This window comes from Leptinotarsa decemlineata, unplaced genomic scaffold, assembly GCF_025532065.1.
Source record: "Leptinotarsa decemlineata unplaced genomic scaffold, Ldec_3_MD MMD2_tig00000035_RagTag_RagTag, whole genome shotgun sequence".
NCBI classification, from domain to species: Eukaryota; Metazoa; Arthropoda; class Insecta; order Coleoptera; family Chrysomelidae; genus Leptinotarsa; species Leptinotarsa decemlineata.
Window position 1 is genome coordinate 6,045,544 of NW_027412540.1, and position 18,002 is coordinate 6,063,545.

Genomic DNA, 18,002 nt, shown 5'->3' on the forward strand with positions numbered 1-18,002 from the left:
TGAAAAATGATTCTCTAATACTTCTTGAAGAATGGAGTTGCCTCTATTTTTAAGTTTCCTTTGGAAGTGTATGTTTTTCAAATAAATGTTGAATTAAATATCAACTTATATACTTACGATTTCTCTCAAATTCGTTGAACAAAATATTTTAACAGAGATTGCTTTGTTCATTTTGGAATCGGTTTGCCTCATTTATAAAAATATGTCCCTATCTGAAGCTTCATGCCATTCTTATAGCACCCGTTCTACCGCGTTGAAAAGCCTATTCCTTTAACAAATTTGGTCAGGAATTCTATTTATTACAATGGGGTCAAGATGCTGAATCATTTGCCCTCAGATATAAGATAAGAAAATTTGACTAACAAAATGTTTAGAATAAGAGTAAAACATATTTGGCTGATAGACCCTATTATAATTTGCAAGGGTTCTATAATGATGAATTTACGTGACAACATGTGCATATTAAAATTTAGGTTTTATAAGATTTTTGTTTATTTTTGGGAAAGAAAGTTTTTGGCTTTCTACTACTCCATCTTGATACAAAAAAAAGAAGGATGAGGGAGTCTTTGCATGATCTACACATCCATGTATAGAGTTACTTCCTTCCTTTCTTTGGAAGACTCCCTCATTCTTCTTTTTTTTGTATCAAGATGGAGTAGTAGAAAGCCAAAAACTTTCTTTCCCAAAAATTAATCACTCTTAAAAAATATAACCCCTTCAATTCAAATTTTTGTTTATATTCTTGCTTGGATATAAATGTTTGATTGTCTGGTGCAATGGGTGTGTTCATTTATGTAATATTATATATAAGTATATCTATTATATGTGTTGATAATATTTTTAAACAAATCTGAACACAACCATGTTGATACAAAATTTCGACGTTAAACTATAGTGTATGTTCTAACTTTACTTTTTTTGTAGGTGTTTTTATATTCACATTTTATATTTCTATATACTTTTGTATTAATTTTTCACAAGCTTTGTCCACTAGATTTACTCTTAATGACAATAAAGTATATTATTGTTATGTTTTTTTTTTCACCGTAGTGTCCGCTGGTCAGGCCATATCCCCCGATACATTCGGGAGGGCGCGCCAGCATTATCAACCAATGTCCATCACTCCTCCCCACACCGTGGGGTAAGTGATCATTGGGTCCGTGAATCATGTGCCCTGAGCAAGCGCAGTGAGCCTTCTACATCTGTGCGGCTAAGATTTCTGCCTTAGTGCGGCAAGCCGGTATGATTTTAAGATTCGAGAGTAGAGAGGGCATCATTCCACCAAGGACTCCAATAAACATAACAAAAATCTTGACACAGTGGTCTGGATAGAGTCTGCGGAGTTCGAAGAGAAAATCTCGATATTTTATCCGTTTTTCCTCGTCTTTTCGGACGATATTCGTCTCGTCAGGAGCTGAAAACTACATGACAAATATCGTCTTGCTTGTATGAACCGGAGGGTGGGGAACGAATAGTTCCAAAAAATTCGTCACTTCTCGTTCTACATTATTATTATTATTATACACACAAATTCTATCATTATTATATAATCATCAAAAACAACTTTTAACATTGATGTCCTAGTTATTACGTGAATACCTACCTTTTGTACTGTTACTAATTATTACATGGAGAAGTTTTTGAGAAAAACCCGATCAAAAATATTTTATTCATATAAATATACATATTATTCGAACAATATTAATGATTATGTGGTTGTTATTATAATAGGGGTACCCAAGCGGGGATTTCGGGATTTACTAAAGCGCGGCAGATTAATATACAGGGGGATACCTTGTCCGGTTAAGTACCTTCACCAAATAAGAGTCCAATATATAAGGCCGCCCGTGAAGCATAAAGGATCAGATTAGCAAAAAAAATTGATCATCAGAAATTCTCGAGCGCGTCAGATTAAGGTAGGGTGAGTTAATTACATGCTGAAAAGTGTATTCCAGTAATCTGACAATTTGAGAGTGACGTAAAGAAAAGGGAGGGCAGCAAAGTTGTAAAAAAATAACGTCATTTCGACATTCTCGAGCGTAGCAAATTTTTTTTATTTTGAAGGAAATAATTCAAGGATAACGAAAAATATATAATCTGACGATTTCCGCAAGAACAATAATTTAAAAAAAATATTTTCTTATAAATATAAGTATTCTACTTAAAAAACATATACTTATTTATTTGCATGCTATTTCCTGAGCTTTTAATTATTTAAGTTCAATTATTTAAAAAAAAATATTTTTTTTTTTGTCAGATTAGGCGAATCCCTCTAGATAATCGTCAGATTATAAGACAGCAGCACGTCTAGAACATGAATGAACCATATATATCTTAATCTGACTGCTAAAGTATTTCAAAATGGCGAATTTTTTTGCACATTTTAATAATGGCCGCGAGTTTGCGTCAGATCGAAATCGTCAGATTATTGAATGAGAGCTTTTTTTGTTGCACTTAACACCCCTTTAGAAAATCTGACGCGCTCGATTAATTTTTTTTTCTTTTCACTTTTAACCCTTACGTATAACCACCCGCATCATGCAAACGATCAGATTCACATACGAAATTTATTTAAAATACGTAGGACCAAGGCCGTAGCGAAAAGAAATACTAGGGGGGGAAGGAATCCAAATTTTCCCAACCTCACAAGCAAAATTTCCCAACTTTCGAAAGCCAAGGGATTAGTTACAACTATAATATATTAATTTTCTTACTTAGCTATCCAAAGATTGGCTGAATGCTTATGCCCGTTAGGGTATGCACAAACAAAAATAAAATTTGTTAGTTATAAAAATAATGGGAATTATTCTACATTGGACCAAGATCCTTGGTCTTCCACCATATCCACCATGTATAGGAATATTCAATTCAAATGAAAGGAAACAACACTTAAATAATATTGTGCTGATTGTTTTCTACTATTATTTTTTCTATTTTCACGGCCCGAAATTTCACAACTTTTCCAAGTCAAAAAATCAGCGAAATTTGTGGACTGTTCAGGACTGTTCTCTCACTTGGGAGAAATTAAACTTTTTTCAAATATTCAAACAACTCAGAATTTCAAAGTATGGGATCTCCAAGTTATGCATGTTGGGAAATCCCAACCTTCTCCTGGTTCTTTCCCTTTTCTTATTACCTGTCCCTTTCTTTCCACTCATTTTTATTTTTTTAATTTTTATTCATTTTTTTACTATTATTTTTTTGTATCTTCACGGCCAAAAATTTCTCAACTTTTTCTTAACTTTTTCCCAAGTCGAAAAAGCAGGGGGTGGGGCTTCCCCCATCCCCCCATGGCGACGGCCCTGCGTAGGACATTGATACTATCAATATCTGACGCGCTCGAGTATGTCCATGCAATACTATTTTTTCACATATTTAAAAATCTATAAATTTCACTAGTTCGGACTTCCATTGTCTACTATATAAAATGATTTGAAATCCCTGAAACAACTAAAAAAGAAGAATTAAAAATGAATAGCTGAAAATGACAATATATTAAGCAAAATAAACCTTGACCGAAGACGATTGTAGATAATAACAATGAAAACGTCGTGAACTAACGTGACTTGGAATCTCTCCACTTTTTATTTTTATTTTCTTTTTTCATTTCTTTATTTTTATTTATTTAATTGTTCTATTTCACTATTATCTCATTTCAGGTTTATTTTGCTTAATATAATTGTCATTTTCAGCTATTCATTTTTAATTCTTCTTTTTTAGTTGTTTCAGGTATTTCAAATCATTTTATATAGTAGACAATGGAAGTCCGAACTAGTGAAAATCATCATGAAACATTGTCAATCACCTTCAAACAACGTTAAAAATCTATAGCTGCTTCCCCCACCGATGAAAAGTTATATATTATATAACATTTTTTTCTTCTTATCATCTAAGCTTTGCAACCTAATATCACAGCTTATATAGTAAGTAAGCTGTGCTAATATGTCTCTATGACGCTTGAGTAAATCCTCATTTTGCATCGTGGGCTCCCCTCCCCCTCCCTATATCTATTGACGCCACAAGATGTCAAGTTTCGCCCTCGACCGCAGAATGAGATTCGAGGAGAATAGTTGAAACCAGAACCTAAAAACAAAACATTCGTGATCCAACACCAAAACACCGCTGTTTCTACCCACCATAGTATTGCTAGAACGAATTCCCTTTATCTTTGATTTTCATGGATATAGCCTTATCTGTCGATACCAAACATGGTGTCTTCGTGAGGGAGGAATGATATTATCTTTTTTTTACTCAGGCTCGTCCTTTACGGACAGTCTTTTTTTATTGAGTATATCTATTGAGGTGTTATTTTATCCTTATAAAGTAATTTTTATGGTAGGACTCTATATATGTATTTTATATTTCAGCTTAGTTATATTATTTCTTTTGACTACGCGTTATGTATTTGACTTTGTCCAGTTTTTGATGTGATACATCTAACGCCACACGTAAAACCTATTGTTAGCTTGGTGACGCATGTCGTGTCGAAGGGTCGCTAAGCGCAAGCGTCTGTGCAATTATCTTCTCACTGGTTCGGCATTACGCTATCTCTCTCGCCATACTGAGCTCGGGTACCTATAGCGCACATTGTTGAGTTTACTACAGTATACTTAACGTGTGTTTTACTGAATAAATAATTTAAAGAAATAATTATAAACATAAAATATGTCTGACAGTAACAATTTAGAGAGTGAGCAGCCTCCAGCAAAGATAGCCAAATCACATTATGACACACTATTAAGTCATCACTAAGTTAATTATATTGTATAATTAAAGTGTATATTTATCTGTGCATTAAGCCCACATATTTTTGGTCGGTCTCAAGGGTCAGTAAATGTAAAATCTACTCTCTTGGTAGATCAAAATATACTTAATTTTCATAGCATATATTATTTTTAAATTATGAAGACAAGAGAATTGAAACTTTCTATGTTTTTTTACCACTTTTATTTGTAAATAACGTTACTGCAGTTTCGTCCTATAATAACATTTTCAAACTTGTATATTAAATTGCAAATGATTGATTACATTAGTCCTTATGTAACACAACTGTAGGTAATAATAGAGGTACCTACTTAGCTTAATTGAGTACCTGAATTTTGTTTACTAGTGACAATATGGATAGGCTAATTTGAAAACTGGTGAGTAAACTAGATCCATTTGATCATTTAACAGGTTACATAAACATTCCGGACAATATTCACCTCACTTGAAAACTCCAAGACCAATATCGTCTAACTCTAATGGTCGAGGAGAACTACATCAGGCTTGAATGAAATAAATAAAAACACTTTTGTCTAAATACCACTGGTAGATTTTATTTTATAAAGTTTACCAGTGGTAGACAATAGTGTTTTTATTCATTTCATTTGAGTGGTCATGAATAACCATAAAGTAAACAAGTCATCAATCACACATATTACATAAGACTTATTAGCTTATATCAGCTTGAGGGTGGAGAATAAATTACCCACAATGGATTCAATATTGATATATATTATTATTATGATGAAGAGAGTTGAGTCCAGTGCTGTCTTGTGTTAGATCATGTATACCTACTTTGTTTTTGGACTTTGGTTTCAACCAGTTACCTTGCAGTGAAAGCTGCTGTAGAAAACAGGATGAATCTCGTTTCACGGTCAATGTTGGAGCTTGGATTTGCAAGACAACTCTTTCGACAATAAATAATATTTATTAATATTATTTATTATTAGGACAATTGAGTCTGTTGTGGAATTGGCCACGGTGGTAATGCGCCCGACTCTAGATAATTTATCTGGTTGAAGCTGGGATGGTTCTGCAACCGTGTTAGGAATCACACGTTAGAAGGTAAGACCTCGTTAGTCCTCAGCTCGCACAAGTTTCTCAACTTCTGAGAGTTGTCGTTCGTAGGGGGGCGACAGCTTGTAGCATTTGAAATGCTACAACACAGAATAATCGATACCTTTTACCTAATACTATTTCAAGAGAGAACACACTGTATAAAAAAATAAAAAAAAAAACCGAACAAACCAATATTCAGAGTATTCATTTTCACATCCAGGAAACATCAAAATGTTCGGAGAACCAATAAAGTCCATTTGATGGTATGTTTCTTATTTCGCGATTAAATTAATTTCTGGTGATTTTCCAATATCAGCTATGGCTCATACTGTCAGTATGTACACTCTAAAAACATCAGTTTTAATGAATATGAAAAATAATATAGCAGACATCATTTAACATTTTGAACATCTCTGATTGTCTTATCGTATCCTAAACTTTGTCTCTCCGTGGGTGCTGCCCTCAGTGAATATTTCCGTAGCGTGACGGTATTTCATGTTCCTTTTAAAATTGCCATTCCTAGCCAAGAAACTGAAGAGTTCAAATGAGAAGCATTGTCGAGATCACACAAGGAAAATAAGTTTTTGTGGTGGTATCATGAGTTCATGGATCTATAAAACATCACAGATTACGAGCCTTGTTCAGTGAAAAATCTCAGCAAATATTTTTTTGGACCCTTTCCACTTTGAGGCCACATTCCACCAACGGTAAGATAATAAAAACTGAAGTTCCAAGTGCCCAAATAAGCACTGTTTCATTTTCAGGCCTCTTTTTCCTTCTCCTCAATTTTATTCATTATATTGATTTCTACCTGAAATCATCATTTGATGTACAAAAGTAGAAGAATAGTACCGACCGGCGTTTTGGATCCTTTCAATTTCAACTGTCACCTATGGTAGTTTCTGACCACTCTTTTGTGAAATTCATCAGTAATCATCCTTGGGAAATTGGACGAAGTCTATGTAACCGGCGGCCCTCGAAAGAAATTCCAGATAAGCTATATATATATATATATTTTTTTTTATTTATTTTTTTATATGCGCTCCAACGAATATTTCGCAAGAAAAAAGTATTCTATACAGTTTCTGTTTTATCGAAATTCAGATTAGGAAATATCAGGAGTTTATTACTATTTCCAAGGTGTAAGGCAAAGGTATACGTATACGATTGCATATTGCTACATGAAGAAATATCCTGAAACATATTTTTTTTTTGAGATTGAACATAATTTATGATATATGTATTTCTACAATGTTTTTCATAATAAATGTTTAGTGTGTGTTCAGAAATCTGTTGCATATCTTTTTATATATATTTTTTTTCCACGACATCATTGATCCTTATAGTTATATTTATCAGTTACATAATTATACATATATATATATATATATATATATATATATATATATATATATATATATATATATATATATATATATATATATATATATATATATATATATATATATATATATATATATATATATATATATATATATATATATATATATATTCTCTTTTGATAACTAAACTGATTGGCGCCCAAAGAGGTTAATTTTGTATTTTTCGTCCCACTCACGACCCATAGCTCCCTCGTAAAAACTGAGTAACCGTTTGCAACTGTGTAGCCTTGTTTTATTTTATTCTCTTTGATTTTTTAAACAACCAAGGTTATACAAATATTTGACGCTGCAACGTGGGGCCAAAAAAAAAAAATCTTGAATTATACCTTTTGAATTTTTTTGATGAATGCAACAAATTTCAGGACACATTTTAGAAATATTTGCCAAAGTTTCTAGCGATCGTTGGTGAAAAAGTTTCCGTATCTATTCCCTATACCTTTTTATGGTGTGTTAGAATTTTTTTGTCGAAATTCTTTCGAGCTGATTGCCGTCGAAGTAACGAATAAATGAAATTTGATGAATGTTCCTGAATATTGATAATATCCATACAGGGTGAATCATAGCTGAAAATAGACATTATTTTCCTTTAATTGATAGTTTGTCCTGTAATTGTTAATTGTGTTTATCATATTCTTTTGAGCAGAATGGAACTTAAAAATATGAAACCCATTAATTTATTGGCAGAAGAACTGAATTATGAGTTGAGAATTAGAGATATAGTTACTGTAAGAAAAGATCCTAGTACGAAACGTAAAATGTTACAAAGGCGTTTGGATACTGAGTTTGGTAGAAACGTGGAGTTGAGCGACCCTGAATATGACTTTGAAAATGAAATTGTTGTGATTAATAATACTTTTACACAGTTGAAATCACTCATTGATGAATTTAGTGGTCCTGAAAATGATTCAGGTTTTCAAAGAATTAGATCTAGACTAATTTATATCACAAATAGAGTCAAACGAATTAAAATTCCGGACACAGATCCTGATAAAACTTGTGAAGTTTTTAAAAAAGAAAGCTTAGCGACTTGTTTGGAATTAGAAACGTTATTATATGATAGTATAATTAACAATCAACCTTCACCAATAGTTTTTCCGAGCACAAGTTCAACTAATGATAATAATGTTTCGAATTATAGTAGACTATCACAGCTTCCTCCTTTACAATCTTTACCAAAATCAATTCCTGTCTATAAATGGAATGTAACCAAATTTAATGGTGATACCAAAACTTTAATTTCATTTTTGAATAAAGTTGAAGAATTATCTAGGGCCAGAAATGTTTCAAAAGATGAACTGTTAGTTTCTGCTGCTGATCTTTTCACTGATAAGGCTTATATTTGGTATAAATCAATCGAAACGACTATAAAAAATTGGGATCATTTAGTTAGTCAATTGAAAACTTATTTCTTGCCTATGAATTTTGATGATCATATTTGGGATGATATTAGAGCGCGAACTCAGGGTAGAAATGAACCAATTTATATTTACATAGCTGTTATGCAAACATATTTTAGTAATTTACAAAAACCAGTCCACGAAAACATCAAATTGAAACATATCAGAAAGGGTCTATTGCCTATTTACAATGAAAGGTTATCCGTTATGTCTGCGCCTATAGAAAATATTGACACTCTCTTACAGTGGTGTAGAAAAATTGACGAATCTTTACAATACGCAAGTGAGTACCGTTCACCTCCTAAAACTTCAAGTTTATGTCCAGAACTTGCCTATATTAGCAGCAATGAACCCTCAACGTCAAATTCAACAGTTTCTATAAATTCTATCTCGTTTTCTTCTGGGAAAAATATTACTACGAATAATAAATCATACAACAATAAGTTTAGCAGGAATCATTCTAATAGGGTAGGTCCATCTCTTAATACTGCAACAAATACTCCTTGTTGGAACTGTCATTTGGATAATTATAATTACAGACATTGCACTGCTCCCAAAAATAAATTCTGTTTTAAATGTGGCAAAGCAGGCGAGACCATGAGAACTTGTAGTTGTCAAAAAAACTAGCTAGGTCGACATTCGAAAATGGCCGTCCAGTGTCGACAAAGCCTAGAACTAATTATAAATATTTTGTCAAAAATAAAATAAACTTCCAAAACTACAGAAATAGAAAACAGTTTTTAACTGAGTGTGGGTATAGCCGTGAAAATGCTCATAAAAATTTATCTTCCGAATATTACAAAGAAAATTACTGGGAGGAATGGAAGAGTTTTGTAGCAAATTTTTATAAATTTTATGGTAAATCTTCTCCTCAGATTTCTCCAAAAAAAATTAAAAAAAAAAAAAAAAAAAAAAAAAAAAAAAGGAAAAGACCGCTTTTTCAATACCTGGTAGGGGACTATTTTGTTTCACTCGTGTCCCTTTTGGCCTTAGGAATAGTGCTCAGTGTCAAAAAAGACTCATGGATGCAGTCTTTGGACCAGAATTGGAACCGAACGTTTTTTGTTACCTAGATGATATAATAATTGTAACTTCCACTTTTGAGGAACATCTGAGAATTCTCAAAGAAGTTCAACATAGGTTAAAGGAGGCAAACTTAACACTAAATTTGAGTAAATGCAAGTTCTTCAAAACCTCCTTGAAATATTTGGGTTATGTTGTAGATTCAGATGGTTTGAAAACCGATCCTGATAAAGTGTCATGCATGGTCAATTATCCCAGACCTACCAATACCACTGAAGTAAAAAGATTCATTGGTATGGCTTCGTGGTATAGAAAATTTATCCATCACTTTTCAACATTAGTTTCGCCTTTAAATGATCTCATAAAGGGTAAGAAAAAGGGACAACAAATTACTTGGACTCATGATGCCGAAAAGTTTTTTGTTAAACTCAAACAAATTCTGATTTCTACACCTATTCTGCGAAGCCCTGATTTTTCTAAGCCATTTGAAATTCAATGTGACGCTTCTAATACTGGTTTAGGTAGCGTTCTCACTCAAAATATTGATGGTGAAGAATATATAATTGCTTTTGCTAGTAGATCTCTTTCTAGAACGGAACGTAATTACACAGTAACTGAACGTGAATGTTTAGCAGTAATTTTTGGTATTGATAAATTTCGTCCTTATATAGAAGGAACGCATTTCGTCATTTATACCGATCACTGGTCACTTTTGTGGCTCAATAATATGAAAGAGCCAACCGGAAAACTTGCGAGGTGGGCCGTTAAATTGCAACAGTTTTCATATGAATTGAAACATAGAAAGGGTTGTCTCAACGTTGTCCCTGACGCTCTCTCAAGAATTCCTGAAGAAAACGTTACCTTTTTCCCTCAAATTTCACTTCTAGATTTATCACGTTGTTTTAGATAAATTTTACCTTCGAATCAAAGAAAATATTGCAAAATATCCAGACGATTATCCTGATTGGAAAATAATAGATGAAAAAGTATATAAGTATATTCCATCACGCATCTCAGTCAAATCTAATATTTCTGAATTCAAACTTTTGGTTCCTAAATCACAAAGAAATGAAATTATTAGAGAATGTCACGATGTTCCAACCTCTGGTCATTTTGGATTTTTCAAAACGCTTTCACGTGTGAAAGAAAACTACTACTGGCCAAGGATGAGGCGCGATATTTTAAAATATGTAAAGTTTTGCAAAGTTTGTGCATCTCAAAAAATTTCTTCAGCCGGAAGAATAGGTTTAATGGGTGCTGAGAAAAGGGTAAATTTTCCTTTTCAAATTATTGCTGTGGATATCATAGGGCCTCTACCTCGAAGTTCCCGTGGATTTTCCCATCTATTGGTTGTAGGAGACTGGTTTACTAAGTATACTCTTATTTTTCCACTGCGTAAACCAGATGCATTGAATATCGTGAAATTGATAGAAAAAGAAGTTTTCCTCACTTTTGGTGTCCCTCAGATAGTAATGTGTGACAATGGTTCTCAATTTGTTGGTAAAACCTTCAAAAAACTGATTAATAAATATAACATTCAAAAAATTTGGCTGAACGCTAGATATCACCCCCAAGTGAACTTTGTTGAGCGATCAAATAAAACTATTGAAACTACCATTCGTTGTTATATAAAAGAGCATAAAGACTGGGATAAATATTTGAACGAAATAAATTTTGCAATCAATTCAGCAGTTCACGAAGTGACAGGTTACTCCCCATCTTTTCTTGTTTTCGGTCGAAATGTTCCAATTAGTGGATCGTACTATGGTGAAATTCAATCTACTAAAGATATATTTCTTCTTCCAGGAGACAGAGATAGATATTTATCTGATATCAGAAATCTCAGCGAAATTTACGAAGATGTTCGTGATAAACTTCATAAAGCATATGAAAGAAATTCAAAGAGTTATAATTTGCGGAAACGCGATATTTCTTTCAATGTGGGTGACAAGGTATGGCGTCGTAACAAAGTCTTGTCTGACGCATCAAAGAAGTTCACCTCTAAGTTGGCGCAAAAATATATTTTGTGCAAAGTTGTAAAAAAAGTCTCCCGTTTGGTATATGGGTTAGAGAATTTAGATAAACAGTATGTCGGTGAATGGCATGTTGAAGACTTGAAACCATATTATGGTTCCAATTCCGACATTTCAGTTGGATCTGCTTGATCCAAATGTAAATGAAATGTGCTTTTATTGAGAAAGTTTTTTTTTGTTTGTTTGTCACATTTTCTTAGTATTATTTGTGAGAGGGCAGTTGGTTCATCATATATATGATATTTCTATTTAGAATTTTTTTGTGAGTTTTGTTCATCTACAATTCGGTGAGAATCTCTGAATTCTGAATATTTTCTTTGTTATTTCGGCAGTATAAGGAGTATGGGGGAATCGGAATCATTGGGAAATCAGAACAACTCTGGTTCAAAATGTATCTGAACATGTTAGATCCTGTTCAAATTGAAAGAAGTATATTTTTGGGAGGTCTTAGTTTTTAGGAAAGAAAGGTTTTGGCTTTCTACTAGTGTATCTTTATACAAAAAAATATGGGAAACTTCCAAAGGAAAAACAGACAGCAAGAAATTCAAAATAAACTCTTTATAGAGATGTGTAGATCATACGTAGGAGTTACTTTCAGATACAAACTGAAAAAAAACTCTCAAAAACAACTACTTCCATAAAAACATAGAATTACACAAAAGAAAAAATACTTGCAAGACAATTACTTTCATATGAACATTGAATTAGACAACAATCCCTTTTTCCTATTCAGTTTAGAGTATCAAACATGTAACATAGTTTGATGAGATTTGTGTTGGAGTTATCGTCATTTTAAAGCCATGACATTCCAGGAAACCCATGTTTAAAGAATTCTGACATGAATGTCAACGTTAAAATCACCACATATAATAATTTTATTTTGTTCACTTCAATGTAGCTACAGAGTTCACTTAAGTTGAAAAGAAAATCTGATCAAACACTTGAATTATTTAAAGGATACATTGAAATTTTTAGCCCTATTACTTTTACTCTGTAACATTAAAATTTATGCGAGATCTAAGGATATAATTATAATAACATTTGGCAATAATATAAGTAATACAATTTAACATCAATACATCATGAGGGAGAGTAATTATTTAATGAAGAATAAATATGATGAACCTACAGAAGAGAAAATCTGTGTGTAGGTAAATAACGAATTAACGTTTATTGCTGGATAATGTTATGATACTGAAGAGAATGTGCTATTGATGGTAATAATACCAATGCTAGGACTGGTAAAAAGGTAAATTAATAATTCTTAGTTAATTCATCAGTTTATGCATTTCCAATCTTGGAATGCTACTGATCCATTTTTTAATACAAGTGACAACCTTCTGAATTCACTGATTCATAAGGTTGTACCTTCTCTTCGGTAAAAGAGTAAACCCTCTAGGAGCTGATCTTGACTTTTGCTATCAAACGCTTTTTTTCAGGTCGAAGAGTATACATGTACTAATGATAAAATGTCACCTCTACTATATGGCCAATTCGACAATTAGTTCTTTATTCACTCTTTGCAAAACAGGCAATTTTCCCAATCACCAGATAGGTACTATTCTCAACGTGCATTTTAGCAACCAAGTTGGCGTCTTTAGGAGACGAAGACGTATAACGTATTTCATGTCTGGTGATTAAAAAGTACTTGTATAGGATTTGATCTACCCCAGTTTTACCTTCCGTCATACACTCTTTCGCAAACGCCTCTGATGAAAAATTGAGGTTTATCAATGAAAATAGAAAAATATTTGGCCAATGCGCCAAAGAAGGAGCGATTGCCAAAAAAACATGATAGAGAAGAAGAAAAATTTTTTTATAGGACAGATGTAAGAAAAAAAACACTCATTTTAAAAAATTTTTATACATAAAACAATTTGATAAATACAAATTATTTTTATACATATAAATATAGCTACAATGCAATATGTAGTTAGCAATGCAAACCTTACCTAATGACTAGAATACTGACAGAATCAAGTCTTCATTCATTTAATAGCTAATGTAGTGTGCAGCAAAAAGCATGGAGTATTTCTACTACTTGCAACACTTAAAAAAGAAATCACATCTGTTACATTCACACCATATTTATGAATATGGACAAGGTGCTGTTTTAGACAAAATACACAAGTGAGACAGTAAGAGGGTGTATCTCAATTATATTTTCTTGATAAGAGATTTTATTGGTTGAGTGGAAGATTCATTATTGACTACACTGAGCTGCAAATTTTTCTGAGAAGTAAGTTTCAAATGAGAAATTAAATGTTCGTTACCTCTTACTGACATGATTCTTTTCTCTCTCAGCTCCCAAAAGGATTTTTCGTGAGAAAAGTGATTCAAAATAGTGCAGAAATGGCAAAACTTTAGAATAATGAATGTTTGATACCTGACCTAATGAATACTTGTTTTAGGACAAATACTGTTATTACATTGGTCAATATCATACTTTTAAGTACGTTATCCGATTACTATATATTCTTAAAAAACACTGAGGTATAAAATTATTACAAATAGGTACAAAATCGATATTATGTAAAATTTCACGAATTGAGTATTTTCCTAAATGAACTAATTGAAAAAAATCTGAAAAATTTAACAATGGTATGAAAATTAATATACCAACTTAACGAATATTAACGTCACTTAAAAAAATAAGGTATGTAACAAATTGTGCATAATTATAAACAATTCAACTAAATATACCACTTGAAAAGCTTTCAAAATCACAATCAGGATCAGTATAACATAAGTCCAATAGTCAGATACAAAAATAAAATTTAAATGCTACATAATTATATACAAAACCTCAATAAAATAGAATAACTAACTAAACAACATAAAATTTACATATTAAAAACATTTGTACACTGAAAAATGGGCAATTTTTATTTCTTGCAGCATTTTCAATTCGAGGAGGAGTCTGCCTTGAGAGTTTTACATCTTTCCTTTTCTTGATTGTTGTCAGGCGGTTCACATTCAAAACTGGCTAATGCTAAAGCATTCTCGTTTAAAACAGGACCATGTTGAAGAAGGTTGATGATTTTTGAGTCCTTCTCAAAAGGACATGTTACTTGTTTCCATGCCATGAATTCCGTTACTTGCTTGGCTAACTGCCAAAATTTTTCGAAATTTATATGTCCATTGGGAAGCCTGAAAAAAAAAATGAACTTTGGCTAATAGCAATACTATTATGAACTGAATACAATGAGCGGTTATATATACGATCTGTGATAGAACTGCTTATCTATTATTCCTGTTCTGAAAATACCCTAATATTTTCTCTTTCCTTTCTTTCAAACTTCTTCTCCCACAATAAAAGAGTTCGGTTTACAATAATAGAGATTAACTAGCTAATCATCAAACATGAAGTTTGATATTTCGTATTAAGAATAATTTTTTGAAAAACAATTCAATGTTTATATGAAAGTAGCTGATTCAGGAGGACTTTCTTTCAGTTTGTGTCTGAAAGTTACTTCTTTGCATGATCTACACATCCATGTATAGAGTTACTCATTTTGAAATTGATTACTTCCTTCCTTTCTTTGGAAGATTCCCTCATCCCCTTTTTTGTATTAAGATGGAGTAGTAGAAAGCCAAAAACTTTCTTTCCCAAAAATTAATCACTCCTAAAAATATAACCCCTTCAATTCAAATTCAAAACCCTTTGGTGTTTTTCCAAATCCGACTAATTCTTTTATCTCAGAAGAAATGAAACAATTTTAAAATTTCCTAAATTTCGTGAGAACAAGATTCAGGTTGGAGAATTGATGGTTACAATAGAATTGATTTGTTTTTTCAATCTTTCCTTTGACTGAGTGATGACTGCTTTTTCATTTCCTTCTTTTTTAATCCACTAAGTTGAAGATTAGCCAGGTTTTACAAAATTTCACATCTTTTAAGTGATTAAAATGAACATAAGTTGGTTATTATTGTTATTACTTCCGGAAGTGACTTCAAAATAATTTTTTGAAACAATGCTGCTTTACATCTTGAATCTCAACTTCTAGTAATGAAAAAATTAAGATTGTATCATCTCGCATGAATTGGTACAGAGTTGGATAAATACCCTTAACATGGATGATATATCATAAACCTTGGAAAGATTAGCTATTACCATCACACCACAAATGTTGTGTACTGATGAGGAGGAATACATGAGAAATTAGAATCTGTAATACAATATGAAAGATAAAATTTGCAGGATGTATACTACAATTCCATAATAGTAGGCACTAAATTCTCGGAAATATTGAATTAAAATGAAAACATTGTTGTCAAGGTTATGATTCTATATCTACTTTATCGTCATTTTTCCTCATCTGTTTGCTATAATTTCCGTACGCCACTGCAAGAGACAGATTAAGGCAAAAACGTTAGTCAGTTCCGAGATTTTAGTGCCTATTTTGGAATTATAGTATAGATACATGAATGATTCTGCTCGGGTCACAATTTTTCAATTTATTTTTTCATTAATAATTCTGCATGCGGCAAATTTAATCTTTCGTTTGATAAGGAGAAGTATTCATGTACAAAATTGTTATTCCTCGGATATATCTTTACTGCAGAATAAAAAAGAGCACTTGCAATAGTTGGAGGAACTATTGACGATGAGTTAGGGTTAGAAGCAATCGAGTCATGTGTCTTTTGAATTCAGTGTATTAATTTAAAAATTAACCACATTCAGCATTTTCATTTTTGCAAATGAAAATGGAAAAACCCGATGTATTTTCCTAAAGAACATGGACAATGGATGACATGTCCGCTATCTAAAGCTCATTTCAAAGAGTCTATCTGGCGCAATATATTTCTTCTATTGCTATCAGCTATAGTGCATCAAATTGTCAATATAACAATTTGAATGATTTGAAGATGAAAATTAATTGTGATGACCATAATCATTACACTTCTTCTGAACAACATATTAGTTTTTATGAAAACATTGTCTTTAGGAGTTCGATTACCTAACATATGTTTTGTGAAGTGCCAAAATTTATTTCTTGAAAAATGTAGAAAACTCCAATAAAATAAAAAGAAATTATGTTCAAATTCCACAATGTCAATGGAAAGATAACTAGAAATTCTCAATGCATTAAAGTAGTGAAAGCAAAGGAAGAAATGGCTGTTGAACATTTATTTACCAATATACTCTGGATAGAGAATAAGTCACATTTAACTTATTAATCAAGTGCCAAAGGGAGTCCATCCAGTGTCACTGACAGAACCTTTGAGATACCAGTACAAAGCTTTATCATGGTAATGTGGGACTCTGCCATTATGAACCTCCTGTCCCTAGCTACTCGTGAAATATTTTGTGAACCATTTAGTAACCAAAGATTCCAAACCTGAGTCTATAGAGGAGATGGATGTCGTCTAAAAGACCACAACTATCCTCCTTGCATCTTTGGATCAAGAGCGACAGATTCTATGAATTTCAACCTTTGATGTATCTTTGGATCAAGAGCGAGAGATTATATGAATTTCAACCTTTGATCATGTTAACAAACCTAGGAGGCTAAACAGGAAATCTTATGAATCTGTCTTGCACCAAATTCTTGAGCAGTGGAAAGAACCAGAGGCGATAAAGCCCTGCATGGCCGAATCTAATGTATTGTTAGGTATAGCTGATTTACAAATTTCCTTTAATGAGTATCTTGCTGTGGGCATTGAGGTGGGAATCTTGCACCTTGAATATCCGACAACCTCAATATGACCAATCAACTGGAATTTCTTCAGTTCTCCATTATGGCTGCCCCAGAAGATAAGCTACAGATATGATTCCAGAGCAGCACATTTCGGCCTGAATGGCTACAGGTTACCTAAGAAGATCAGGGAAGCGTCTCCTAGCTGGTGGCTGCAGTAAATACCCTGCAGCCATAGGAGCACTTCTATCTGAAATGCATCAAAGGAGACCTACTTCCCAAGCCACACCTTCGTGTTGCTCACCTACCTCAAGGAGATAGACTGACCAGTGATCATGTTCTCACTTGATAAATAAATGAACGCCAAGGTTTTCGATATTATAGTCTCTAAAATAATGTATGGAATACATGGGACGGTAGCCTGATGGATTGACGTGGGTGGTTTGCTTCACTAACTCAATGGACCGCTGTGTGAACCGGTGGTTCGAACCGCAAGGCCGAACGATCGACTTTCATTTCCTATCGTCCAACCCGGGTTAGGAATTACACGTTAAAAGGTAAGACCTCGTTAGTCCTTAGCTAGTACAAGTTTCGACTTTTGAGAGTTGTCGTTCGTAGGAGGGCGACAGCTGATTAACGAAAAAACAGATTTCAACTCTCATTAATTTTTGCCGAACGATAATT

General features: G+C 32.8%; 1 protein-coding gene across 7 annotated transcripts in view; it reads right to left on the reverse strand.

Moving 5' to 3' along the window:
- Window positions 1-13,524: 13,524 nt before the first annotated feature.
- The window catches only part of LOC111514188 (ras-GEF domain-containing family member 1B), a 378,228-nt gene continuing 373,750 nt past the window's right edge, over window positions 13,525-18,002 (reverse strand). For all 7 annotated transcript variants that reach the window (XM_074171797.1, XM_074171796.1, XM_074171798.1 and 4 more), the window contains one exon: window positions 13,525-14,829. In XM_074171797.1, coding sequence (XP_074027898.1) covers window positions 14,583-14,829 — 247 coding nt within the window. In that variant the 3' untranslated portion in view covers window positions 13,525-14,582. The remainder of the gene's footprint in view (window positions 14,830-18,002) is intronic.